General features: G+C 42.7%; 1 protein-coding gene across 1 annotated transcript in view; it reads right to left on the bottom strand.

Moving 5' to 3' along the window:
• The window catches only part of ADAM19 (ADAM metallopeptidase domain 19), a 50,029-nt gene that overhangs the window by 15,248 nt on the left and 7,531 nt on the right, over positions 1 to 27,250 (bottom strand). Inside the window, exons 3-6 of the mRNA XM_018564131.1 lie at positions 16,747 to 16,825; positions 7,228 to 7,304; positions 5,455 to 5,626; positions 481 to 546 (exon numbers count right to left, since the gene is read on the bottom strand). Of these exons, the coding sequence (XP_018419633.1) occupies positions 481 to 546; positions 5,455 to 5,626; positions 7,228 to 7,304; positions 16,747 to 16,825 (394 nt within the window). The remainder of the gene's footprint in view (positions 1 to 480; positions 547 to 5,454; positions 5,627 to 7,227; positions 7,305 to 16,746; positions 16,826 to 27,250) is intronic.

Here is a 27,250-nt window from a genome sequence, read left to right on the forward strand (position 1 = left end):
TCTCTTATGTGACAGCTTTGGTTATTGGTCCAGTCCCTTCAAATGAGGGTGGAAAATGAGATGTCAGTCCTGCATAAGCTCTGACTACAGGGACTTGGAGCTTACATAGACTTCCTGTCCTCCCTTCCGGTGACTGAACAGATTTGTAGGGAAACGAACAAGAAAAAAATGGTGGGTATGTGCAGTACGGTGACCGAGCATTAGAGGAAACCTGTTGCTTTAACCCCTTTGTGGCTGCAATACAAATGTAAAATGACTCTTGGCATTAGAACGTTAATTAACCATGTACCAGAGAACTAGGAATGTGCAGCAGTTCGTGCTCCTAGTTCTAAAACCCACTGTTAAAGTTTAACAGAGTTATTGTCAAGTTGCTAAACGTGCCAAACTTGGTCTGAACATCTAAGCTTCAAAAAACTCTGCTCACAAAAGGGTTAAGCAAAAATTGTGATCAAGAAAGCATGAGAAACAGAATGGCCTTACCTCAGCGTAATCAGCCACTAGGTAGAGCTCCACACACCTTTCCCCCTCTGCTTCCTCTCTCTTCACCTGCAGGAAACACAAGAGGTCTGAATCCACACTGTAGCAATGGCAGGAATAGCCCGCACACACCGCCACGTTTTGTTCAGTTTTCACCACTTTTGTATTTTATAAATGCAAGAATGAAATGAGGAACACGTCATGTCATCATTTATTTGCCTATTAGTCCATATGAACATCATTGCTATGTTTGCTTTTCATTTTCTGTATGATTTGAAATATAAACATGTTCGGTCTTCATGCTTCTCTTCTAAAGCTGGCCATACACCTATAGATTATCTGCAGATTTCCTATGGTCAGATGGAAAAAGTGCAACAGATCCCTCCATCTATGCTAAACTGTGTGGATGGAGGAATCTCCCACTGGGCCAAGCTTCCGTATCTTGCAGTATCTTGCTGGTCTCAGTTGTATTCTAGATTTTCCTGGTGGTACCTAAGCCAAAGCTCTGTGCTTGGTTTTGCCCCCTCCTGATCCCCCCAACTCTTCATATGATGGGTGGCCTAACTAGCATATAGAAAGGCCTAGGAAGGCCTAGCAGAGTCAATATTTGTATATTTGAGGTGCTAGAGCATAACTGATGATATATGTGGTCATCTTGAGGTGTCTGCACTAACACGCCAATACCTCTTCATATTGGTGCACATGAGGCGTTGCTAGTGTATGCTGGGAAATTGCTGCAGTGAGAAATTGGTCAGAGGAACAATCAGTGTGCTCTGTGCCAGAACATAGGCTGTTCCCACTCCTATTAGCATTTGCAAAACGGTATTTGTGTTACAATATAGACAACAAACGTAGCACTAGCAGTTATTAGCAGGAAAACAAGGCAGACATCTCAGTGATGAGCAGTAAGCTATTAGTCTGGAGATTTAGAGCCTTTTAGGCCAAGAGCTAGGGGAACTAGGACAGTAAGTAAGTACATAAGACAAGTTTGTGGTCAGAATCTGTAATTCAATAGATATAGGACAGCCTAGACTAGTGTTTCTCAACCTTTTTTTAGTCACGGCACCCTTTAAAAGTATGCACATTCTCAAGGCACCCTAGACTAAAATGTCATAGATTTTAAGGGGGACCTCACACAAGAACACACAAAAAAGTGGGTTACCCCCTTCACATCGAAGTACCTCCTTCAAATCAAGATTCCCCCCGCCCCTTCACATTAGATCCACCCTTTGCATCAGTAGCCCCCCTTTTTACATTAAAAGCCACTCTTTTATATAAGAGTCCCCCCTTTCACATCAGAGTTCCCTCTTCACACCAGTCTTCATTCCCCCCTTCACATCACAATCCCACTACCACAAAATTTTGAGGCACCCTCAGGGGTGAAGCCAGAAGGCACACCAGGGTGCCACAGCATTCTGTTGAGAAAGGCTGCCCTAGACAACCACTAAAGTCCCACTGGCCTTTCACAAGAAGTCTAAAGATGTTTGCAAATCTTTGTGAATGCTTATTCTGTGTGAATGGATGTACAAAATGAACATTCTTGTTATATTTTCTTTATAAGTTGAATGTATTTTTGAATGTCATCTTGTAATACTGCATTACCACCACTAGATGGAGCTGTGAAGCGTATTAATTTCCTATGCTCCTTAGCTCCATTTAGTGACTATAATGTGGTAAAATAAGATGGCATTTTGAAAACACATTTCACTCATAAAGAAAATATAACCAGAACATTTGTTTTGTATATCCATTCACACAGAGAGAACATTCACAGAGGTTCGCAGGGCCAATGGCTCTGTGAATTGTTTATAAATAGACCTCATAGTCTGCACTTGTGCAGGGAATTATCACTAAAGTTACTGTAAAGAAAGTAATAGATGCTTGCGCCCTAAAAGAAGTTTAAGACTGGTTTCGAACTTTCTAGGAATTTAACATTGGAATTTGCAATGTGACTTTAAAAAAGCACAGTTACCCTTAAAGCAACGCATAGTCACCTGACCAGTTTATTCAATGGTTCAGGTCAAATCTAAGCATTGGCTTTACCAGAGGACCTTTTGATCCATGGTTTAGCCACACAAATATGAAAGTGCCCTTTAGTACATTCCACACAACTTAAAAAAATAAAATAAACCACCACCACCAGTTCTTCACTCCAAAGAACCTTCGGACCTTTGCACTCAAAAATCAAATTATACCAATGCATGCCCCTATGTAGGATGATTAAAGGAGAACTATGGGGTAAGTTTTTTTCCCCTTAGTTCTCCTAAGGGTCACGGGAGGACATAAACTAGCGTCCTCCCGTCACCCAAAGCTCAGTATATCGCAAGCTACAGCTCTCGGTATACGGAGACTGCCGCAGCCGTGACGGATCCCAACAGTACTGTCGAGATCCACCCAGCTGTGTGATTGACAGCTGGCTCTGCCTATCTAGAGGCAGAGCCAGCTGTACCCACCCCTCCCCCATCCGTTCCGCCAGTCGGCGCTGGAGGATCGGACAGGGGAGGGGGGAAATCCCTACAGGGAGCCGTGAGTGACAGGGGAGATGATCGAGAAGTGATCGACGGTATGCGTTCGCTCACTTCCCGATCTATTGAGCCGACGTGTGACAGTTTCATTGTAACACGTCGGCTCGAACTATGAGGTTGAGTGATTTTCACTCACCTCATAGTTCTCCTTTAATAATAACATAGACATTTCAGGTGTAAAATGATGTGATTGTGAAATACTTACACTTGCAGAGCATTCACTTCCTGCTCTGAAAGGGCAAATGACTTCAGTTTGCCAACACAATGCACACTGGGATTGCCTCGTCATCAGCCGAGCATTGCTGGGAAATCTCATCTGTAATCATGAGATCTCAGAGAAAGGCAATTTCCTCCCCTGAGATGGTGTAAATGGTCACATGTCCTAGTCACATGTGCCAGAAATCCAGGAAGTAAAAGGAGAGCTACGGTAGTAATCTGCCCTTAGTAAACATGGCCAACATAGATTGTCGTTACTAAACATTTCTAAAGGTGTGTTTGTTGTTATTTTAAAGATATGCGTAAAGGCCCGCTTTAAGTCTAAAGTCCCCACTGCAGTCATACACACATTAGAGACAACTTGTATGTAGAGAGCACATGCAGACTCCATGCAGATGCCTATAAGGTGCTAGTCACTTAGCTAGCCTCTATAACTGGTCTGCTTACAGCTGCCCAGCATTACTAGGTTTCTGCACACAGGCGCCCATAACTCAATCAGTAACAATGTGAAAAAATGAGCTATGCTTTATTAGCTTGCCTTCCATAGGGAGCACTTTTATTGAATGACATTCAAAGCATACAACAGACAGATGTGATACATCCCGAGTTACAGCTTTAGAGACCTCTTGGACCTTGGAGTTGCAGGAGACTCCAAACATCTGTAAAGCTACACCAGATGGTGAATAATCAAAGGGATATGCTGTGTAAGGAAGTATTTTGCATTGCATAACAGACATGGAACTGGAACTCAAGCTCTGTGGAAGAGTTTATAGACTAATGAGCAGGATAACATAAGATATCATACATGTGCTCCTCATAATAATCACCCAGGAGTACAAGAATTTGTATACCAAGAGCTACTCCTCTGAAGAGGACCTGCCATTTAATACTGGCATGTCTCTACTACAGTAACAGCTGAACTTCTGTCTATAGTTATTATCCCATACTGTATTTCCCTAGAAAGAAATGTCTGCTGGTATAATGATGAAATCATTTTTAAGCATTACATTCAGGCAATGATGAAATATTTTGTAAGAGTTGCATTCAGGCAATGAGGACAATAAGTATACTGCAAGGCTATCCAGGAAACACTGCAACTGTGTTAGAATAAAGTCATCTGCGTTTAACTAAATAAGAGGAATATATCACCCCCAGCATACATATTTAAAAGGCTTCATAGAAGCCTTCCAGTGCTGCAGGGCACAACATTTTGGGATGTGCAACCTCCCTCTCATGCTCAAGCGCTTGCATAATTACAATAATTGGTCAGCATGGTCACCTGACCAATAAGAAGCGCTTCTGACCATGCTGACCAATGAGCGCTCTCCATTTGCCAGCGTAATTTGAAATACCGTGAACAGGGCTGTGCTGCTGTGTACAGAGTACAGATAGTACACCACCAGCAGCAGAGGGGAAGGAGCGTTCAGTTAAAGGTAAGAGCAGCGGCAGGGGAAGAGGGGGCAGATTGGTGGAGGGAATTCCATTTTTCTAAATTTGCCTGGAAAAGTGGAATGACCCTTTAAGACTGTACAATCAGATTATAATGTGTGGGGTGGGCTTTAGAACCTCTGTTGGATTGTATTACTGTTTACATTGTTACTGGGGAGATTTCATCTCACTTCCTATTTTGGTGACATCCTGACACATGCAAGTGTCACATGAGAGAAAGGGGACATTTTACTCATTGCAATAAGTTAGCGTTTCGAACCCTTCTTTATTCTATCGGGAAAAAAAATGTCATGTTTGTGTCTCTATCTGAGCTATATAGAAAACGTCACTAGCACATGTATATGGCGCCATCCGTGGTTACTACAGCACCCTCTTTAGCTAAAAGGAGTTTCGGGAAGGAGTGCAGCAGTTCTTCTCAAGGTTACATCTATCTGAGCTATATCCCGTAACTTCTTCTCTAGGTGATGGGGAATTAAAGCAAAATCCTCACTGGAGACACATGTGTCGGAGTTTTTAACCCTTTCCATTCCCTATCCCTACATATCTAAAAATGTAGATCATTTTAAGATGCTTCCATAGACTTCTATATGTTCCCAAACACAACAGACCTGAAGACATTCACCAACAGATACTATCAGGTTCTTGATACAGAGGTGTGTTGATGGTAATATGCATTGAAGAGAACCCAATTACATTTGTATCACAGTGGTCCTCTAGGTCTATATCTGTGGTCCGTCTCATGACAACATACATTGTAGACAGCCTCTAAAGCCTGCGTAGCACTCACCCTGTAATGAGGTCTGTGGAGGCTAGAAAAATTCTGCTTCTCGCTGCTTGAGTGTCCACATTTCCCTCCCGGAAGGGATAGATGTTCTGCTCGGTAAATAAGATGTCTATGGCTGTCTCCTGGTAGTGGTTCCACCACATAACTTAGATTATTGCTTACAGTTATTAGTCCCCTGTAGAGAGAAGAAGGCCGTTTCATGAATGACATTTACAATTGGACACGCAGTACATTTTTTCTCCTGCATGCCAGTCACACCATATTGCGTGGTTGTCATGATGTTTATTTTAGCTTGATAGGCTGCCAACCCAGTAAAGTTTTATTAACATTTCATATGCCAAATAATGTTATTAAATGTATTTATTATCTAAAAATTCCAAGGGTTTTCGCTATTGACAGCCCAAGCAGGATAGCAACCTCCACCACGTTCCCATCGCTGCATTTAATTTATAGAGCGTGTAGTAGGTGTTACCAAGTGGGCTGAACATGTTTTCCTGAAACTCCCATCCCAAGACCATTGCCTGTAACACCACTCTACAGACAGATACTTGACAGGAGCCAATATTTGAGTGAAGCCGGTAAAAGAGAAAGAATTAACATGAGGTTTTATTAAAGAAATGGCTGCTAGGTGGCTGCAATTTAAGGACCCTTTCCGATCAGATCCACCTGTCAGCTTTTGAGGCGCATCTGAATGGAAAACAGTGCAACCCGTTGGGCAGCCGGATGTCAACAAGCATCTCTGTTTACATGCATTTCCACTCAAAAAAAATTAGGTTTGGGTCCTTCTCCATTTTATTGGACCTAATCATGATGGATTGGAGGTGACTGGATGTAAAAGTACACAGTTCACAGTTTTCTGCTCACATCTGACTGCCCATAGACCTATAATGGGTCAGTTTAGTTCATTTTTCCCCTCCACAGCACGATAGAGGAAAAAACGTAACGGACAGAGATGTCACAAACGTAACATCCATTCCATTCTGCTCAGATCCAACAGGGGATCTGTTCCTCTGTTCATGGATCCCCTGCATTTCACAACGGATGCTGCCTATGTAAAATGGGCTTTAGTGCACTTTTAAGCAGAGTGCACTCAACCTCCCTTCCCCCAGACCTAAACTATCCTGCACACTAGTGCCCCATAGACTTCTATAGGGCTGTCTCCGAAGCATCTCTAGCCTCAGGATGTGGTCTCATGGAAGACTATGGGAAGCTCTTACTCCGCCAGCTCATTGATAGGGTCAGGATGTTAAAAACCGCTGTAGGCTGCAGTTGAGGTATGTGCCTGGTCCTCAGCAAACACAGGCAGTGAGAGGTAGGACTCGTATGTCTAAAGTGATGAGGATGACCAGTGAAGGTGGGATTGCTGAGATTGATATAAAGCAATGTATATTTTAAGGGAGGTTAGTAGTGTATCATCAAGGTCTGAAATGGGTAAAACGGAGTTAAGATCCCAAGTAAACAGTAGCAAATGTATTTAGAGAAATGACAACACAAACTTTTATAAGCCACCTGATAGTTAAAAAAGCAGTCAATTTTCAGAATGTACAGGTGTCTAAAACCCAGCAGAAGAGGAGACCCCTTATGAGATAGAATATAAAAAGGGGACAGAGCTAAGCGGAGAAAGAAGGTCTGAAGCTGAAATGGCTGGGAGTAGAAGGGTTCATTGATCAATCCAAGGACCCCATGGGCATTGGCTAAACCTCTAGGGGAGGCTTTCCATTGCCTTTTCCACAAGTAAGTATATTTACCAGTAAGAAGAGAAGACTGTCTGTGTACCTTATTCCTGAGCAGGTGCTGACTGCTACACTGGAGTCTTTCTGCCCGTGAACAGCTCCGTGGTAATAGCAGTGGTCCTAAAATCAGATCAGCCAGTCAGTACAAAGAAAGGAATTGCTGTCAGAAAGGCATTAAATATACAGCACAGTATTAAAATAGATTATTATAAAGAGGCAAGTTTCATGCAGAGGTTTGTTCCAAAATCCCAAAACCATTTAGGTAGATCTCTGTACCGTTCAGTAAATAAATTGGTTGAAGCTGTGTTCAATTTTAATGCCCAATCATGTGCAATAACTAGAGTGGATGACTCACATAAACACAGCTTTACCGTATTTACGGCTCAGTATAAGCTCAGTGCACATTCACATTTGTAAGTGAATAGTCTTTACTCCTTTATTAAATCAATCCTATTATCTCAGTACAGGTTTCCTTCACCTTTTCCAGACCAAATGACGAAAGGGAATGAGGGGGGGGGGTTTGCCTATAGATTGTAAGCTCTGTTGGGGTCACCAACTTATGGAAACAGTGCATTTACTCTCTGAAGTGCTGAAAATGTGAACTTAAATTCATATATGAAATAGTAAATTAATATTATTTACATGTTTTATATTCTGACTACCTGGCACTACAAAAAAAAAATAAGGTAAGGTAAGTATTAAACTGCACACAAATACACTGCCTAGGCAAAAAAAGTCACCACCGGTATTTAGCTGAGCTAATAGGTCAGAGCCTTCCATTGGATAATTACTAGGTCCAGCAACGTTATGTGCCCAAAAAATGAGGTCAGATGCCTACCTGCATATATTGAATGACCAGGTTTTCCATCAATGGATTTTTTCGTCCCTGATGGCATGGGCAGGCAGCATGAGACATCATTTTCACACATGGATTGGCCACCACAGAGTCCAGACCTGAACCCCATGGAGAATCTTTGGGATGTGCTGGAGAAGACTTTACACTGTGGTCTGACTCTCCCATCATCACTACAAGATTTTAGTGAAAAATAAATGCGACTCCGGATGGAAATAAATGTTCTGACATTGCATAAGCTTATCGAAATGATGCAATGGCAAATTGATTCTGTAATCAAAGCTAAAGGCGGTCCAATTAAATATAAGAGTGTGTGACTTTTTTTTTGGCAAGGCAGTGTATATTTTATACATTTTCAGCCAGAAGGTGGAAGTCTAGGCTCCTTTTGACAGGTTTCCCAGGTTAACTGTAACTGCTTCGATTATGGCTCATGTTCAAACTACATAAACAATTAAAATAAGTCAGAGCAGTAATTTAGCCCCATCTTCCTGCTCTGTTCAGGCTGCACATACTTTCTAGTAGAGGGAGAGACAGTCTGAAAGAAAATCCACCACAAATGGAGGTGAATGTATATTCAAAGTGCAATGTATTCTATAAAAGACAGGTGTCAACACATTTCAGGGGACAGGAAGAATGCCCATTCATCAGCGCTGAAACAATACTGAGATTCCTTCAAATGGAGCTACTTTGCCCAATTGCCACTAGATCTTAGAATAAGGTCATACATGCAGCTGTGTATTGGGGTGCACCATGTGTGTTTTGCAGCCAAAGTACCAGATGTAGTAGTAGACGTACTCAGCGTGGTAAGGGAGATTTATTTTAACTTCCTGCCTTGGAAACACAATAGAAAAGTAAATCCTCTCTTAAGACAGTTGTAGCAGGTCAGTGATCCTCTATAAAAGATGTTCCCTCACCTGGGTTCACACCTAGGCGACAGCGTTTTTGCTAGTTTCTATGAGCGTTTTTGATGCACGTTTTTGTGAGCAGTAGTATGCCAAATAAAAAAAGCTCCTGTACTTTTTCCAGAGACAGGCATTTTGCTTATTGCAACAAAACGCTCAGATGTGAACAGGGAAGTAGAACTGAATGGGATTATTTTTTTGGGGGGGGGACATATTTTTTAGGGCAGAAAAAGTGTTACAAAAAGCTCAGTGTGAACCAGGCCACTGACAACCCTAAAAATGTTTCCATTTTCCTTGCCACTGTCTGTCCTGATGACAATGGTCACAATGACGAACAAGCTGAATCCCCCACCTGGCCATGCAACAGGAGAATAAATCTCTGCAAAGTAGGGGGAATTCCTCTCTTGGACAGGTGTCACTGAAACATGTTCCTTCGCTGGAGGATTAACATTACCTCTGTTCTGGTGATAACTGCACAGCTTTCCATGCGCCTAACGATTTGTCTTGTTAAGCCCAGATGGCTGACAAAGAAAAATCACTCAATTCTCCCATGCATGCTAAACGGGATGGAGGAATGGATGGAGGAATCTCCACTGTCGGTTCCTTTACTAACGTAGCCAAAATGCGCTCAGTGGGAAGCCCGGCCAGCAAAAAATTGTTGGCCAAACAGTGGCTGCAGCTGACTGGCTGTACTCACTGATCGGCTGACAATTTTCTACCTGGCACCTTCGATTTTCAGATTAAAGTTTGTCAGGTCTGCAGGGACTGAAGGCTTGACTGATTGCTTGCAGTCACTGTTTGGTCAACAATTTTCCGCTGGCTGGGCATACCATGGATTGAAGTTTGGCTGAATTAGCAAGAAACAGCCAAAAATCGATCTGTGTATAGCAGACATCTCAACTCTCCCAGATGTTTTTCGGGAGTCTCCCGCTATTAGATAGCGTCTCCCGGGAGAGAAACATTTTCTCCCGGAAAGGTTTACTCTGTTCAATCTAGCAGAGTAAACCTTTCCCTGATGGGGGTTTTTTTCTGACGTCGGGGCCGCCAGCCGCAGAAAAAAAAAACGGCATAGGAAAGAATAGCTAGATTGCTATTGGCTATTTGAAATAGCCAATAGCAGACTAGGTATTGCACCCGCCCACTGCTGCTATCAATCAGCAGAGGTGAACCTGACGTTCTCCATCGAATTGCAAATTGAAATAGCCAATAGCAATCTAGCTATTCATTCTTATGCCGATTTCTTTTTTTATTCTGACAGCAGCTGTCAGAATACTAAAAAAAAGTAGACAGTAGATAGCAAGGGAAGCGTCTTTGCTATCTGCCATCATTTCAGGGGGGTGCTCTCTTCCTTGTTGTTGCACCCCCCCTGAAATGTTGGGAAGGGGGGGGTTGACAGGTGGCACCTCCCTGAAATGAGAAGGGCACCACCCTGAAATGACTTTTTTTCAGGTTGGGATCCCTGGTATAGCAAGCTTCAATTTCTTTATGTCTGGGTGGCAATGGTCACCAGAACAAAACATGAAGGTAAATCCACCCAGTGGGAGACACAGACAGCTGTTAAAAAACTGATAGAGATACCCACCCTCCCCCATTCTATCCAAAACCTTTGGATGTAGATATACTTTAAACACGCAGCACATCAGTCTGCTCTCCTGTAATTATTTATCAGTAATATAAACAGGCCCTTTGCAATAACATCAAGCAGACTCTGTACAGTCATACAAGATAGATGCTTCTGGTCAAAGTGAATTCAGTTAAGGCAGAGGATGTAGACACAATGAGACACTGAACATTGGGCCCTTTCAGTCCAGCATTCTTATATACCCATCCTCATTTCCTCTCCCCTGCACCCCATTCTCAGCTTCCTGGGTAACTTGATGATCTCACTGGTTGCGAGTTAACCCTTTCTGCTGTGCTGGGGAGCAATCATACACTGAACACAATGAGCGGAATGGGGATGCAGTGCAAGGGACAAAGACGCAGTTGTGCTTTATGAAAATTTCCCAGAGGCTTATCACAGCTTGCAGAGACCTTAAACGACCTAAAATCTATCAGTGTAGTTCTCTGTCAGAAGCAATCATATACTTAAAAGGACATTTCTTTGATGATCAATCTTTAAAAAATTGGTTCCTTTTTGAATAACCGAAGCCTCCAGTCTTTGCAAGCCTGGGAGCCCCATTAGAAGTGGTGGTAATCCACAGGTCTTGGGTCTGTGAACACTGGTATTCTGAGTCTAATGGGTTTATTCCATAAATACAATGAGTGCACAGAGCAATGACTATGCAGTGTGCAGTAGCTGTGAGATCCAAGTGGATTTCAGCAGACCTTCATCAAGCTTAAAGTGACACTAAACTCAGGAGTTAAATCTTTAAAATGCATTCAAGTATCTTAACTATCAACAAAAAATGTCACCTATCAGATTATATTTTATTTCCTCAAATACGTGTCACCAAAAATTGAGAAATTTAGATACAGGAAGCAGAGAGAGGCAGTTACAAATCACAAAGCTTTAAAAAGTATACTCCCAGTTACTCTGTAAAGTACTCTTTAGTATCTGGCTGCAGTGGCGAACTCAGTACTCAGATTCAAGTGACACTAAAATCAGAAGTTAAATCTTGAAAATGCATTCAAGTATCTTAACTATTAAAGGAGAACCATGAGATGAGTGATTTTCACACATCCTCATAGTTCTAGCCGACCTGTGACAATGAGACTGTCACAGGTCGGCTCAGTAGATCGGGAAGTGAGTGAACACATACCGGCGTTCGCTCACTTCTCGATCCTATCGCTGCAGAGAGCCATGTCAGGGGAAGGACTGGATTCCCCCCTCCCCTGTCCGATCCTCCAGTGCTGACTGGCGGAACGGATGGGGGAGGGGGCGGGTACAGCTGGCTCTGCCTCTAGATAGGCAGAGCCGGTTGTCACTCATGCAGCTGGGTGGATCCAGATAGAATTGTCGGAATCCGTTCCAGCTGCAGCGTCTCAGTATACCACGAGCTGTAGCTCTCGTTATACTGAGCTTAGGGTGACGGGAGGACTCTAGTTGTGTCCTCCCGTTACCCTTAGGAGAACTATGGGGGAAAGCCCTAACCCCATAGTTCTCCTTTAACAAAATGTATCATATTTGTTTATCAGTCATCTGTAGATCCTCAAATCATCTCTGAATTGATGCTGACACTGTCCTTCCTTCTGGAGGGTGGCGACTTTTGTTCCCCATGGTCCATGTGTGTGTTGTAAAGTAGCTACCACTCCATGCTCCCTCCTGTGATGGACTACAATCTCACATTTAGTTTACTCATTTGGATTGAGATTGTAGTCCATTATGGGAATGAGCTTGGAGCGGTGACTACTTTACAACACACAGGGACCATGGGGAACAAAAATAGCCACCCTCCATAAGGAAGGAGTGTCAGCATGAATGCAAAGATGATTTGAGGATCTACAGCTGAGTGATACACAAATAAGATACATTTTTGTTAATAGTTAGGGTACTTGAATGTATTTTTAAGGTTTAATTTCTGAGTTTATTGTCACTTTAACTACAATGTAATGCCTACTAGTGATTACCAGCCAGTTTGTGTACACTAGGCCTTAAGCTGGTTATACACTGGTAGATTTTCGAATAAACTTTTGTAGGAAATATCTCTTCAGAACATTCGATAATGCCATCAGAGACTTGAAGAATGTTGTTTGATTTTAAAGTAGCATTAAAGTCTCTTGTTTTTTGGCATACTGAGTATCTACTGCTAGCAAACACTAGATACAGTATATGCCCCATGATTTAAAAAACAAAATTAGACAAATGACTTACCTGTGTCAGCGCCGCTTGCTCCCGGCTGAAGCAATTCCAGCTCCCGAACGGCTGTGAAGAAGAAGTGTGTGGGTGCACGCGCAGTAGTGTGCAGGAGAAAGGAGAGAAAACGAAACTTAATGGCAGGTGGGAGCGCGCATGTCGGACAGACACTCTGGCACCCGAGGAGTCTGCGGTGGATCAGAGATCGGCACCAGTGCTGGAGGGACTGTCGGAAACGAGTGGAATGAAGAAGATGATCGGATCAAGAGGATGGAGTTTCTTGAACGAAACCACATTCACTGTTAGAATTTCATTCATGCAGGAAAAATTTCTGTCCTGATCCTTTTATTTTTTTTCATCACTATGGTCAAAATCAATTGTCAATTCAACTCCATTAAATAATAGAGAATCGAATGTTCTGAAAATGATTGTTTTTTAAAATTGTACTCGTGTATAGCCAGCTTTAGCTGCTGTTAATAAAGAGTGTTATGGCAAATCCTTTAATGTGAACTGATCATGATGCCATGTAATGATCATTATTAGGTATTTCATGTTTTTTTCTTAGGTCTGTCTTGCAATGTGTACTGTTATTTTATATACATTATCATCTTCAGCCACATCTAGGATCATCCTGATAAATGTCAATTTATATATGAATATCTATTGCCAATCAATATGTGTTCCTATCATAGAAATGCAATAATGGTGGTGTAAAGGGGATTATATTACCAATATCTTCCTATAGTGGAGGAGGGGAAATTTTAGATTTAACATAAAATATGACTTAACTAGGGCTGCAACAACTAATCGACATAATCGATTATAATCGATTATTGAAAAAGTTAACTATCTATATACACTAACAAAAGTGTACCCATTGTGGGCAAAAAGGGAATGAGAATGATTATTCCCATATATTTCTTAAAAGAAATACAACATTACACTTAGCAAATAATAATTTCTTGCTTAAAGCTTATTTAACACCCCCCTCCCCCAAAAAATGTAATATATTGTATCTCAGTAGATGTGGTAGATGCATTAGTTTTCTGTTTTCAAGCTTTATACTGTCTTTTCACCTGATCCTTTTTTTTTATGTTTATTTTTTGGATTCACTGCATTTTGGATTCACAGGTAAATGAATGTACACATTCAATCCACATTCAACGGACCCCCGTATTGAACAAGTGTACAGTAAAACATCAAAACAGATGCACTGTCCTTTAAGTTCCCCATTTGAGTTGGCCCTGTAACTGATAAAGCGTCCCTCAAGCTAAAGCAGAAGAAAGTCTTTGTTGCTTGTACCGGGGATCCACAGTCTCAGTCAATTTCCCCAGGCATGCACAACTTAGGTAGATTCGTTTGTATTTTGGCAGCACCTCGTTGATCAATTTCAATAGGTTGGCATAAAAGGGGGCTGAGGGCCGGTTCACACCACGAAGAGTGCGTTCAAGAGCGTTCAGCCACTGGAACGCAAACCGGCCAGTTCCCTGCATTCAGGGGCGGGAGGGGGCGTAGAGGTGCATTAAAGTAAATGCTACCACAGCCACGCAGTGCGATCAGTGTCACTGAACGCGTGGCACCTTAGTGCCTGAGTTCCGGTCTAGTGCGATCTGCAAAAATGCTGCATGCACTATTTTTGCAGATCACACTGGACCAGAGCGCAGGCACCAATATGCCACGTGTTGGGGTGACGGCGATCGCACTGCGGGCGAGGGGAGTGGCTGCAGTGTCATTGACTTCAATGTACCACCATGCCCCCTCCCGCCCCTGAACGCAGGGAGCCAGCCGGGTTGCGTTCCAGTGCGTTCCAGAGGCAGAATGCTCTGAAATGCACTCTTCATGGTGTGAACCGGCCCTCATAGTCCTCCAGTATAATTACTGCTTTGCGAACGTAGAAACACATATTTCTAGTACAGGTTTTATGAATATATTCATCCTCTTGGTTGCCAGGAGCTGAGCGGGATGCCAGCCAGAGCAGCCCATGTTGCTAAGAGCTGGGTTGGGAAATGTATATGGCTCTTACACATCTCCCTGCCCAGGTCTTAGCAAACCGGTACACTGTGACCAAAAAGTGGGTGGCAGGGGCAGTGCAAACATTGTGCAACAGAGTGGCTGCTCTGCCTGCCGATTCCCACATGACCCAAAGAGATGCCACCTGAAGCAATGGCCTCCGGCTGTCTCATTATAGGTATGGCCCTGTTATCAGCACACACAAGGGTTGCTTCATAGGTCCCTGCAAGGGAAAGCAGACACCCTGAAACAGGATATCAGGGGATCAGCTGATTCTGCAGGAAACTATCAAGAAGCAGCATCCATTGTAAGTAATTTCATCAGCATTTAAAATATCCTAAAATCCTTTTAACTTTAATATCACTTTAACTTAAAATCTATATTTTCATAACCCGGCATGGAGTGTTAGAATGAATGCAGTCATGATAATGTGCTTGAATTCAGCCTTTGTTTTCCATTAATGCATTCTAAAATGTAAAGTTTCAAATATACAGCTGATACATGTATACAAGCACCAGAGCCCCTCTGCCCCAGAGCATAAACAGATAAATACTCTGATGTTTCGCAGCCTGTTAACTAATGAGTGTAATATGCATCTGCCAGTAAATATCTGCATCCTCCGAGCATCTGTATAAACAGCAAGGCTTGTGCATCTGACCACATCTGTCCTCCTCCGACCTCTCTATCAGTCATGTGACAGCTCGTATCTGTATGGTCTATAAATAAATATGAAATCCTGTGCATTGTGCAGGCCCAAATAACCCCGGGCCAGTGGCACAAAGTGGCATCTTTTCACTCTTGACCTACTTCCCAAAATGGTTTACCCCGAGGCCTTGCCAAGTGGGTCAGGAAGCAAAGTGAGGAATTGCAGGTCAAACCAAAATGGGACACGAGTTTATCTGAGGTAGGAAATGGTGCAACAGCAAAAAGAAAACACACTGAGCTAGCATTATGGATAAAACAAACCGCACATAAAGCGGGACGTCCTGTGCCTGCCATGTTTTGATGTAGAACAGAAGGAAAGACAGTGGAGATAAATCAGCTGAATGCAAATAATTGCATTTGGTGAAGGATATTGCTGGTCACTCGGGGTGAGTAGACGGCTGCTGAGGACCAGGGAACCTAAAATACAAGCTGTAGTATATATAAACGCAGCAAGGGGCTGGCTATACAGGACAAAGCCACATAGCAAAGTTATTTTAGGGTCCCCTGGATATCTAACCTCCAATTTAGAGTGGAAGTAAACCCTAAGTGAATGACATTTAGTTTGCTAATGTGGGTGTGTATCAAGCGATGTTATTTTTTTTGTTAAAAATAAAAAAACAACTTGTTTTTAACTTTTTTTCATTCGTTCCAGCCAGCCAATTCCTTACTGCGTTGACTCCAGAAATTACTCACAAGCCCCCTATGTGATAGCACATTGGAGGTGACAGGTGCACTTTAAGGTGACATTAGGGGTTTATTAGACCCCTAATGTCACCATTGCACTTCAATGAAGCTGATCAAGCACAGGTCATGCTTAATCAACTTCTGTAGCCAGAGAATAACAGCTCAGAAGCCAAACATGAGAACTATGGGGAAAAGCCCTAACCCCATAGTTCTCCTTTAACAAAGAACCAAACAGTAGTAAAAATCTGACAGGGGTTCTAATACTTTACCACTCAAAAAAGCAGTTTTGGCTGGACATATATACACTGTATACACAGAGTTAGGTTTTGGGGCAAGTTCAGATGCAAATTGTTGAAGTAATATTATTGGCTAGATGAGGGCTGGGCAAACTCTGGCCCCCATGCCATGTCTATGAGAATCTTGCAATGCCTCATGGGATTTGTAGTTCGACAACAGCTGGAGGGCCGGAGTTTGCCCACCCCTGGGCTAGATAAAGATCCAGCAAAGCACACAATAACACAAAGTACAAACATTGAACTATGAATATTCTTCATCATCTGTATAATAAAGGAACATGCATAAAGATAGCACTGTGGATGGTACACCATATCATACCGTCACATTGGGTTTCTGAATTATAGGAATGTCACTGGGGCTGTAATGGGTCTCTGTGTAATTCATGTGGATGAGTTGTCTGTAAAGCAATGATGAAAATTAGGAGTTAGTTTTTCCTTACAGTGTAAATATTTATTCAATACTGATGACAGAGCAAACATTGTTCTTTCAGTCACACTGATATTGTAAAACAGCAACACCAGGCAGCACATGAAATCATTCAATAGACTGGAATCGCCATCAAAGAAATGCTGCAACTGAAATGAAGTCAGAAAGTTGACATCATTTATCTTAAAGAGCACCTGTCAAAATAGATATATGGGAGCCATCACTGATGACCTGTTCTAAAATGTGCAGGCTCTGCGGCTCTCATCCTCATCCTTTTGTCAGTTCCTAAAGCTGAACTCCAGGCAAATATAAAAGACAGATTAAAGCAAAACTCCAGGTAAACTTTTTCTTAACCCTTGCAGTGGGGCTACCTCCGCACTGCAAGGGCTAACTGCTCTTTTTGTCTAGGTTCAAAAATACAAAAGTTATACTCACTAGATCTTCGGAGCCGATTAACTCAGACTGGTCCCTTCTGCCTCACTCCCCCTCCAATGCAGCGGTCTAAGGTCCCTGGGCCATCATGGTCTAAGGAATAGGACATAAGGACACCGAGGAACATTCCATCGCTGCAGCGGAGGAGGCCGGCAGGAGGGAGCGCTGTTACAGCCAGGCAGCTCCTAGGATCTGGTGGGTATATCTCTAAATATTGGAAGGCACTGGGGGCTTTTAAGGTATATCTTTGTTATTGAGCATATCTTTGTTATTTTTGAACCTAGATAAATACGAGCAATTTAGCCTTGCACTGCGGGGGTAGCCCCACTGTAAGAGTTAAGAAAAGTTTTACCTGTAGTGTTGCTTTAATGTAGTTCGCTGATCCTTAATACACCATTACATGTACTGTATGTCTTTTAAATACAAGTGTACAGAAAGTACCTGATTTCACTTGATATCATACCCTGTAGAATAAAATGGTGGCAGTTTGCAAATGTTTACTTCGCACAATATTAGCGCAACTCTTTATCAAACCCGAACGTTTTGTAAAAAATAAACTTAAAGGGTTTCTAAACCCTCCGTTTTTTTTGCATAGATCTACTGCTAGCAAGCAGTAGATCTATGCAAAAAGTTTTTTTTTTAAAACACGCTTTAACAGGGGTTTACACTTACCCCGTCTTCGCCGAGCGCTCCCGTCAGAAAATCCGAAAGTGCTCGGGCGGCCGCAAAGCATCTCGGGGCGGGTGCATGCACAGTTCGGATTCTCGGCCGGGAGACGAGCAGAGACGCAAGGTAAGCCTATAGGCGGGTGCACCTGCATGCAGACACCGTGGGACAGGAAGTACCAGCAAGGACAGAGGAGTCAGCGCTGGATCAGAGAGCCACCGCACCGCTGGAGGGACAGATGAAAACATCAGGAAAGAAGAGGAAGATCAGATTAAGAAACACCATTTAAGGTAAGTACTAACATTAACATTGGGGGGAAGGAAAAAAAAATTACTTTAATGTCACTTTAGGTTATTTAGTGCCCAAAAACACAATATAATACCAAATATTTTAAATAAAATATAAAAGATGAGGTCACGATAAGAAAATAGATACCAAACTTGCCCAGGCTAAAAATTGTCCGCGTACGTAAAACGGCGACAAAACACGGTGCCCCAAATTGTCCATAGGCGATGCTTAATATTGGCCCTAGAATTATTGCTCTCACTATGGGGCATGTGGCGATACCTAACGTATGTATTGCGATTAAATCCAATGTGTAGCATGATTGTCGTTTTCGTACGTAGGCGCACCTGACGCATGTTTGGTGACAGGTACTCTTTAAGGTTACATTAGAGGTCAATTAGACCCCTAGTGTCACCTTTCCCCTCCTACTGGAGCCAAACAATGACAGCTGAGGGACTGGATGTGATGCAATCGATATCTCTTTCGGTCCCATACAGCGGGAAGGAGATCGGCGTACAGATGTTTGCTGGTCTCCTTCCCCACTTTCCGCCAACACCCGAGACGCTGGTCTGGGGCCTGCAGGAGGGGCAGCGGAGCCTGGGAAGCAAGGTGGGGGTGTTGGGTGGGCGCGCACTTCACCGGCCCCTGGAATTGATCTGGAGGCAACTCAGCCGCCAGAATCGCTTCCAGTGTAAAGTTGACAGTCAGCTTTACACATGTAAACAGAGTGCCACCGGGAGTCTGTTTAAAGGCACCCCCTACCAGTGAGGTATTCCATACATCAGTGGCAGTGAAAGGGTTAAATCTGTGCGCTGCAATCCCAAGAGCTTCTCCAACTTTTTTTTTTGCAGATTTTTTTACCATTCGTATGTAAACCATTTAAATTTGTATTTGTTCATTTTGGAGCATCCAGAACGAGTACTAGCGAGGGCCACGAATGGTGCACTTAGGTGAGTACAACTTCAGAGATTAATAAAAACTAACCCTGAGTGGGTAGGAGGGGACTTAAAGTGTATTTCCACTTTTGCAGCCAAATTGGGATAACACCTACTTTCTATTTGTTACATTCACTTGACTTAAAAGCTGTTTATGAGAGGGCTGGGCAATTGTCTTTGCCATAATTAACCCTGTCTGTACTGTGCTGGTAGATCTCAACTGTAGTTGTAAACTTAAGTTGTAAACGAATTGTGGAGGGCTGTCTGTCCTAACAAAGGGTTCTCAAGGTGTTGTATTTTAATGCACTTAAAAAAAACCCCAAAAAAACTGTCCCTCAGTCTGTTCCCTTATCTCCCTATTGCCAGTTATTGCAGGCAGTAGAAGCTGTCTGTCGTGTCCTCTGTATAATTCTGCTCTAAAGCCAAAAAATATAATAAAATATATTTTTAGGAGCGCTGTGCGAATGGGAACACAGAACAATAGTGGAGGTTTCTCAAATTAGACTGCAAAAGTGGAAATAAACTTTACGCTTTGCCTGGAGATGGACTTTAGGTAATAAGAACTCAGTTTAGGAGATGCTAGGTGATTACCTAGAGCAGGGGTCGGCAACCCGCGGCTCCGGAGCCGCATGCGGCTCTTTCGTCCTTCTGCTGGGGCTCCGCTCATTCCGCCCACTGATCTGACAAATGCAGTGATCGAGGAACGGGGCGGTATCTCCGCATTTGTCGAGGCCTCGTCTCAGCACACCACAGACGAAGGTGTAGCTCCACCCCCTCCTGTTTGCTTAGTGGCCTTAGCGGGCCGGTCTATGCAGGAATTGTGGCCACGGCCCCTCACTCTGTCTCTGTGGAACCGCCGCTGCTTCCAGCTGGGAGAGTGCAAAAAAACCTGGGGTGTCCCCTAGAAGGCCGAGAGTGTAAGTGTAGGTCCTAAAGGAGTCCCTGGAAGGCACTGTGGTGTCCCTGTCTTCTTCCATCATTTGTTCTTTTTCAATTTGACATTTTTTTTTTTTTTTTATGTAAAAGAGAAATTATCTTTATTATAAACTGTTCAAGGCATGTTTTTATTGAAGAGACCAGCAGCGGGCCACAAAACAACAGGGTAGTAAATTACATTCACATAGTGTTCACGTTAAAAAAAAATCCCATAATTTAGTCATCGCTCTTGAATTTGACATTTACATATGGAACATAATCGAGGAACAGCCTCCAGTCTGTGGCCCAAAACAATCCAATTTGACTTTTTTGATGCTAGCATCTTTATTGTGACTTTGACTGTGGGGGAACATTAGAGTGTAAGCTTCTCTGTACAGAGACTGTGACTGGCTCAGTGTTCTCTGTACAGCACTGAGGTATATGTCAGCTATATAAATGTATAATAATAGTGTGTGACTATGGAGGGACATTAGAGTGTAAGCTCCTCTGTACAGAGACTGATGTGACTGTGGGGGAACATTAGAGTGTAAGCTCCTCTGTACAGAGACTGTGACTGGATCAGTGTTCTCTGTACAGCACTGAGGTATATGTCAGCTATATAAATGTATAATAATAGTGTGTGACTATGGAGGGACATTAGAGTGTAAGCTCCTCTGTACAGAGACTGATGTGACTGTGGGGGAACATTAGAGTGTAAGCTCCTCTGTACAGAGACTGTGACTGGATCAGTGTTCTCTGTACAGCACTGAGGTATATGTCAGCTGTATAAATGTATAATAATAGTGTGTGACTATGGAGGGACATTAGAGTGTAAGCTCCTCTGTACAGAGACTGATGTGACTGTGTGGAAACATTAGAGTGTAAGCTTCTCTGTACAGAGACTGTGACTGGCTCAGTGGTCTCTGTACAGCACTGAGGTATATGTCAGCTATATAAATGTATAATAATAGTGTGTGACTATGGAGGGACATTAGAGTGTAAGCTCCTCTGTACAGAGACTGAGACTGGATCAGTGTTCTCTGTACAGCACTGCGGTATATGTCAGCTATATAAATGTATAATAATAGTGTGTGACTATGGAGGGACATTAGAGTGTAAGCTCCACCGCTCCAGTACACATGCGATAAAAGGATGACGGCACACAGAAGCAGACAGCATTGTTGGTTTGCTGCAGGTGTTTTCTCTGTAGCAGTTCATTGATTTCATAAATGCAACACACTATAGTTCTTTTATACATAGCATAAAGGTAAAAAACGATATATGCAGTGTTATCTTCATTTTAGATGTCAAAAGGGTTTTGTGGCTCCCAGGATTTTTTTTTCCGTGTGAAACGGGTCCAAGTGGCTCTTTGAGTGTTAAAGGTTGCCTACCCCTGACCTAGAGCATAGGGTTGCTGTAATGTAAGAAAACACACTGATCATTTCCCATACAATGACCAGTTACATTATGCACACTAGTTCTTAGCATTGGAAGCTTTGAACCAAAAGCTATGTGCACCAGGCTGCTGGTGCTGAGAATAAGTGTATCACCATGAGGACCTGTCCTTGGTCCTGAGGTCCCAGAGCTAAGGGACTTTGGACACATCAGGTGAATAAACTGCGTCTGCGGTAAGACACATCCTAACAGTGGCCGATGGTGAATGGTTAACAGTGGTTACTGCTGCAGATCTAAAGAGGTATCAGTTACTGTAATAAATCTTCTTAGGGGGGGTGGTGGGCTATGACATCTTCATACCACAGCAGCCATAAACCATTGTGGATGTCTTGTCATGTGACCTTACTCAGAGGATTAGAGGTCAAGCAGGAAAAGCTGAGGAAGGATGTTATCAACTAAGACAAAGTCCGGTAAATAAGCTTCACATTGTCTATAGGATACCTTCCTGCTGTCTATGTTGTTTTTACAGTGCATTAAAAACACTTAATTGCATGAAATAATACTAGCACATGACAGAACTAAACTACTAAGAGATTTTATTTACATTATAGATGGAAAGTGCTGATGATCCTTGAAATTTAATGATTATTTAATTAAATTGCAGTTTTCAACATCAACAATTCGGTCCATTGTGCCAAAGCTCTAAAATGTATCTAAACTCAAATTTATTATATTGCAGCTTACATATTTTCATGATCCCTGGCAGGTTTGATTACAAACAGAAGCCAACCGGGGATCTGTCATTTGCAGCAGGACAACATCGGCATCAGTCTTTGCTGAACGAAGTGAATGATGCCGGATTTACATACTTGGACTTTATTTACAGTTTTCTTTATCAAATAAAGGTCTTTGTCAGGGTGTCTATGTTTTTGTTTACAATTTTTTTTTTTTAGGGATTGAGTAAGAAGAAATACCTGCAATCCCCCACGTCCCTTTTGGGAAGGGAAGAGGCCCTTGTCCACTCAAAATAGGGACAAGGTGACCTAGCAAACAGGGACGTCCCATTAATGAGGCAGCCTGAGGCTGTTGCCTGCCACCCCCTTTTCCAGCCAGAGCGGCCCAGGTTGCTAAGAGCCAGGCAGGAAGATATGTAAGGGCCATATACATCACCCCGCCCAGCTCTTAGCAACCTGGGACGCTCTGGCCAGTGCCCCACCCAGCTCCTGGCAACCAGTGATGTCACTGGTTGCCAGGAGCTGGGTGGGGCACTGGCCAGAGCATCCCAGGTTGCTAAGAGCAGGGCAGGGAGATGCAGAGCTTGCACCCCCTTCCCTTCCTGGCCAGCCTCAGGCAGCAAAAAGGCCAGGGACACCACTTCTTGCAAAGTACCCTCCCAATGTTGAAGGCATGTGGCATGGCACGGTTCGACAGAGGGGGCACACTAGCTGCCCCTCCTATTCCTTGCCGTCCCAGCTAAAGTTATTTATTTTAAATGTACTTCCCCTTTAAAAAACACAAAAACACTGTGTACCCCTTAGAATTCATACTTGACCCTTAGCCAAGCAGGTAGCCTTGGTGGTCATGAAACAGAGAGCGCTTATCAGGATATAGTATGATTGCAATAAAGTTCTGTGAAAAAAAGTTTAAACAATTATAGTGACATATAAAAAATAAAAAAAAACACAAAAAAGTCCCCCACCCCCATGTACATGTGTGTTTGCATACATACGCAAACACACGTCAGGTGCACCTATGCAAAAATCAGGCAAAACTATGATTGTACCACACAAATGAGTGACAGCAATAATTCTAGGGCCATCAATCACTGCTAACTCTAAACTGATGAGTAGTAAAGACTAAAGATGCACCGAAAGGAAAGTTTTTTATTTTAACTTTTTTTAAATATTTTCTTTTTATCTATTTTTTATAAACTTTATTCATTTTTTATTAAATATGTTTATTTTTTACTTTACTTTTAGGGGCTTTGGGGAAATATTAGAGGTCTAAATAGACCCCAGATATTTACCTTTTAAAAGAGATTGAGGACTCTGTGTGTCCTCAATCTCTTTTTCTGTATCCCAGTTATAAATGAACAGGAATCCTCTATGCTGAGTGTTTCTGTTCATTCATAACATTAGGACAGAGTATGTTTACCATATCCACAATCAGGAATGAACAGGAAGTGATGTAGATCACTCCCATTCATTCATAATTGAGGATATAGTAACCATACTCTGTCCTCAATTATGTACAATTATGTATGTGTATTTCCTCCTTAAAATATTGGCTTGATACACATTTGCGCAAATATCGTGCGACTCAAAAATTGCAACTAGCATTTGTTCATTCTACTGGCCCCCTTGCTTTCAGAAAATATATCATTGTTTGGGGGTTTAAATCAGTTTTCTAGCCCAAAATTCAGATTTTTAACATGCAAAAATGTAAAAAAACTGCTCAGGATGTGAAGTGGTTAAAGGACAACTTTGATTTATAAAAACAAAAAAAACCCAGCTCCTCTCCCTAGCCCAGGGGTAGGCAACCTTGGCTCTCCAGCTGTGCTGAAACTACAAATCCCATGAGGCATTTTACCAAAAACGGCCCGGAACGCATCAAAAACACGGCACATCCCACTGCACTGCATGTGCAGAAACTCATGCAGATCTGGTCTGCATTTGGTGTGAACAAGCCTTTAGGTCTACCAAACCTATGTTGTATGCGAAGTATCTAGTCAATGTGTATCCAATCAGAAAGACACTTGTACTTGTTGGTAGATCTAAAGGAGATTGTACAGATTGTAATGTGTGTGGCGAGCGTATGAGGAGTTACCACGAAGGAGAGTAGAATGCTATAAACATGGGAGAAAGCAGCTGCAAGGATGTGGTACATAAGCACCTGAGGGAGGGGGGTTCCAGTTTAGATTATTTTAGGGGCCTAGGAAGGTTGGGATTTTTTTTTTACGTTGACCTTTCATTGAACGACATTTGGATGCAATTGTATTACGACCGCAAGTAAATTTTTTGTTACCATTGCTTGCATTCAGCATAACAATGGGATAATGTCTATTCATACTGTTTTACTGTGATACAATTCATTTTTCCATTCGATGTAATTAAGGGCAGCATATGTTGTTGTAGCGCAGATATTAAATAATCAGCTTTCTTTGTGCTTTTTTAGCTTACGCAATGCTTTTTCCTTTTTTCACTTTCTTCCTTCCAGACTTGATTCCGTCGGAAGCTGCGCTCAGATAATGTCATTAAGAGATTGTCATAAAAGCAGCAGCCACCCCGTCCTCTTCCTCCTTCTGCTAGTAAGAGGGAGGGGGAAGGAGGTCCGGCGGACAGGTTTCATTAAACTAAAAGCTTGCTGGGTGTCAGAGGGGAATGGAGATTCTGGCTGAGAGCCTCTAATGCTCAGGCCACAGGATCTATCACACAATGAAATCACTGTGAGAGGGTCGTTGTAGGCAGACAGTGTGATGTCATCAGCATGATCTCATCACTCACTCCAGACAAGGGCACGCATTCAGCCTCCTGAGGTCATATCTTGTAGAACAAGCAGAATTGCAGCTATTTCTTATCCTTTAATAACGGCGGGTAGTATCTGATGAAAACAATACACTGAACACTTTATTTAATCTATTCCATGATGATGGCCATCCTTGCTGTTTTAGGGGATGATACAGCATGGCGTGGATTACATCCAGGTTTAAAGGCAGACCTACAATCACAGAAGATATTTGAATTTTAGGAGAGTGCTGCTGGGCCGACCGTTTGTATTTGTATTCATTGAAAGATTTTTTCCTAGGTCTGTCCCCTCTCCTACAATGCACTAAAGAGGGACAGGCTCTCTAGCAGCTAAATTCTCCAAGCATTTATTCTGCCTTCAAGCTAAATCTTAGTTCTGGATGGTGTCAATACTTCTATCAAGCTTTGATTGCCGTCTGTGACCCCCTTGGGGAGATATCTCTGTACTTCCTATCCCTGTGAGACCAGGATAAGAAATGAATGGAGGACAGGACTCTAAAAAATGAAGGTGGTAGTCTCCCTTTAACTTCCAACTCACTTGCTCCATCCAGTAATTATAGCTTAAAGCTGGCCATACACTATTTGAATTTTGTCCAGTTCTTCAGGAACCAGCCGAAATTCACACAGTCTGTGCCGCTGTTGGCACCCCTTTGGCCGGCTTCCCTCAATCAGCTGATCAAAGGAGACGGTAGGAAAATCTTTGAACGAACAGAGCTGCCAGCCAATGAGCTGCCGGCTCTGTTCCGGCATTCTGACAGTGGCCATTGGCCCACTCACGACATACATTTGCCCTAATAACAGATCCCCTTACCTCCTCCTGGGGACACAGGCCACTGCATCCGGCACCAGCGGGGAGAAAAGAACGCTGTGACTGCTTTTCCCCGCGGAACACTCCCCCCCCCACCGTACCTCTGCTGCCTCCCCGTGTCTCCTCTTCCCTGGCCCATTCCTCCTTAGCCCCAACACGTTCCGCCTCTGCTCTGCCCCGCCCCTGTGCCTCCTCTGCCGCCCTGTTCCTCCTCTGCATCTAGGCTGCTATTGGATGTTTTAAAATGCAAAAGGCAATAGCAGGCTGGCTATTTGTACCCACCCACTGCCTGCTGTCAACCAGCAGAGGAGGACCTGATGGAGAGTTAAATAAACTAAAATTAAAAAGACTACAGTTTTTTTTTTAAGTAAACAAAAAGTTAAATAAATAAAAATAAAAATGCAAACAAATAAAAAAAATTAAGTTAAATAAACTAAAATAAAAATGTTATTTTAAATAATAGGTTGTTTTGTTTGTTTGTTTTTTATATTATTGGTTTACAGTTTTTCACTTATATATAAAAGGTGGGAAAAGTCTTTTTAAGTTGCGGCCTGACAAATTTTCCTGCAGGAGGTGCATTGCGGTGCCATTCATTTCCATGGATCCCAAATGCACCTCCCGTCCGCAGTGTGATCGCCTGCACTGGAACGCGTGGTACTGCAATGCCCTGCGTTCCAGTGCAGTGTGATTTTAAAAAATGTGCATACCGTTTTAATCTGAAGTAAACTTTATATTTGTAACGCTGTATTTGTGTATTTTATTTTAAATAAATGACGGTATTAAAAAATTGTTTTTATCCGATTAATCAAAATTAATAATCTGCTAACTAATCGATTTTGAAAATAATCGTTAGCTGCAGCCCTACACCTCATTGCTCCCATCTCTTGGCCCAGGCCTAGTGTGACCCCCATTGTACTCTCTCCAAACCTGTATCCTGACTGTACGGTTTGTACACACTACTAATTGGCTACCGGCTGGCAACGTCTGAGTCTGGCCCTGGGACTTTCCTATTTATTGTAACCTTCCAACTCAAGAAAAAGAATGCAGGTAATGTGATCAGCAAGGAATACTCTTGACTAAAGAAGGCTGAGAATTAAGGGGGCCCATAGCCATCTGGGGTAATTGGACATACATGTATGCTCTGACCTCACTCAGGCACCACTCAGACCCTCCACACAAACATGACACCTTGGACTTGGCCCAGCATAATGCTTTTGCTGTGTAGAGGGGGAGGGGCCAGGAGATATGTATTTTTGGCAGATGCTGCTAGATGACATTCGCTCTGGATAGGTTTTCCAACCTGCCTGTTGAATTCATGACTATGGATGGTCATCTCATGCCTATGGCCGGTTTAATATTTTTTAGCCAAAATCCAAAAACTGTTAAAAAATAAAATGAATAGCCCAATAGTAATAAAAAGAAAAAAGGCTTTGCTG

Source organism: Nanorana parkeri, unplaced genomic scaffold (genome assembly GCF_000935625.1).
Source record: "Nanorana parkeri isolate BGI_ZX_2015 unplaced genomic scaffold, ASM93562v1 scaffold729, whole genome shotgun sequence".
NCBI classification, from domain to species: domain Eukaryota; kingdom Metazoa; phylum Chordata; class Amphibia; order Anura; family Dicroglossidae; genus Nanorana; species Nanorana parkeri.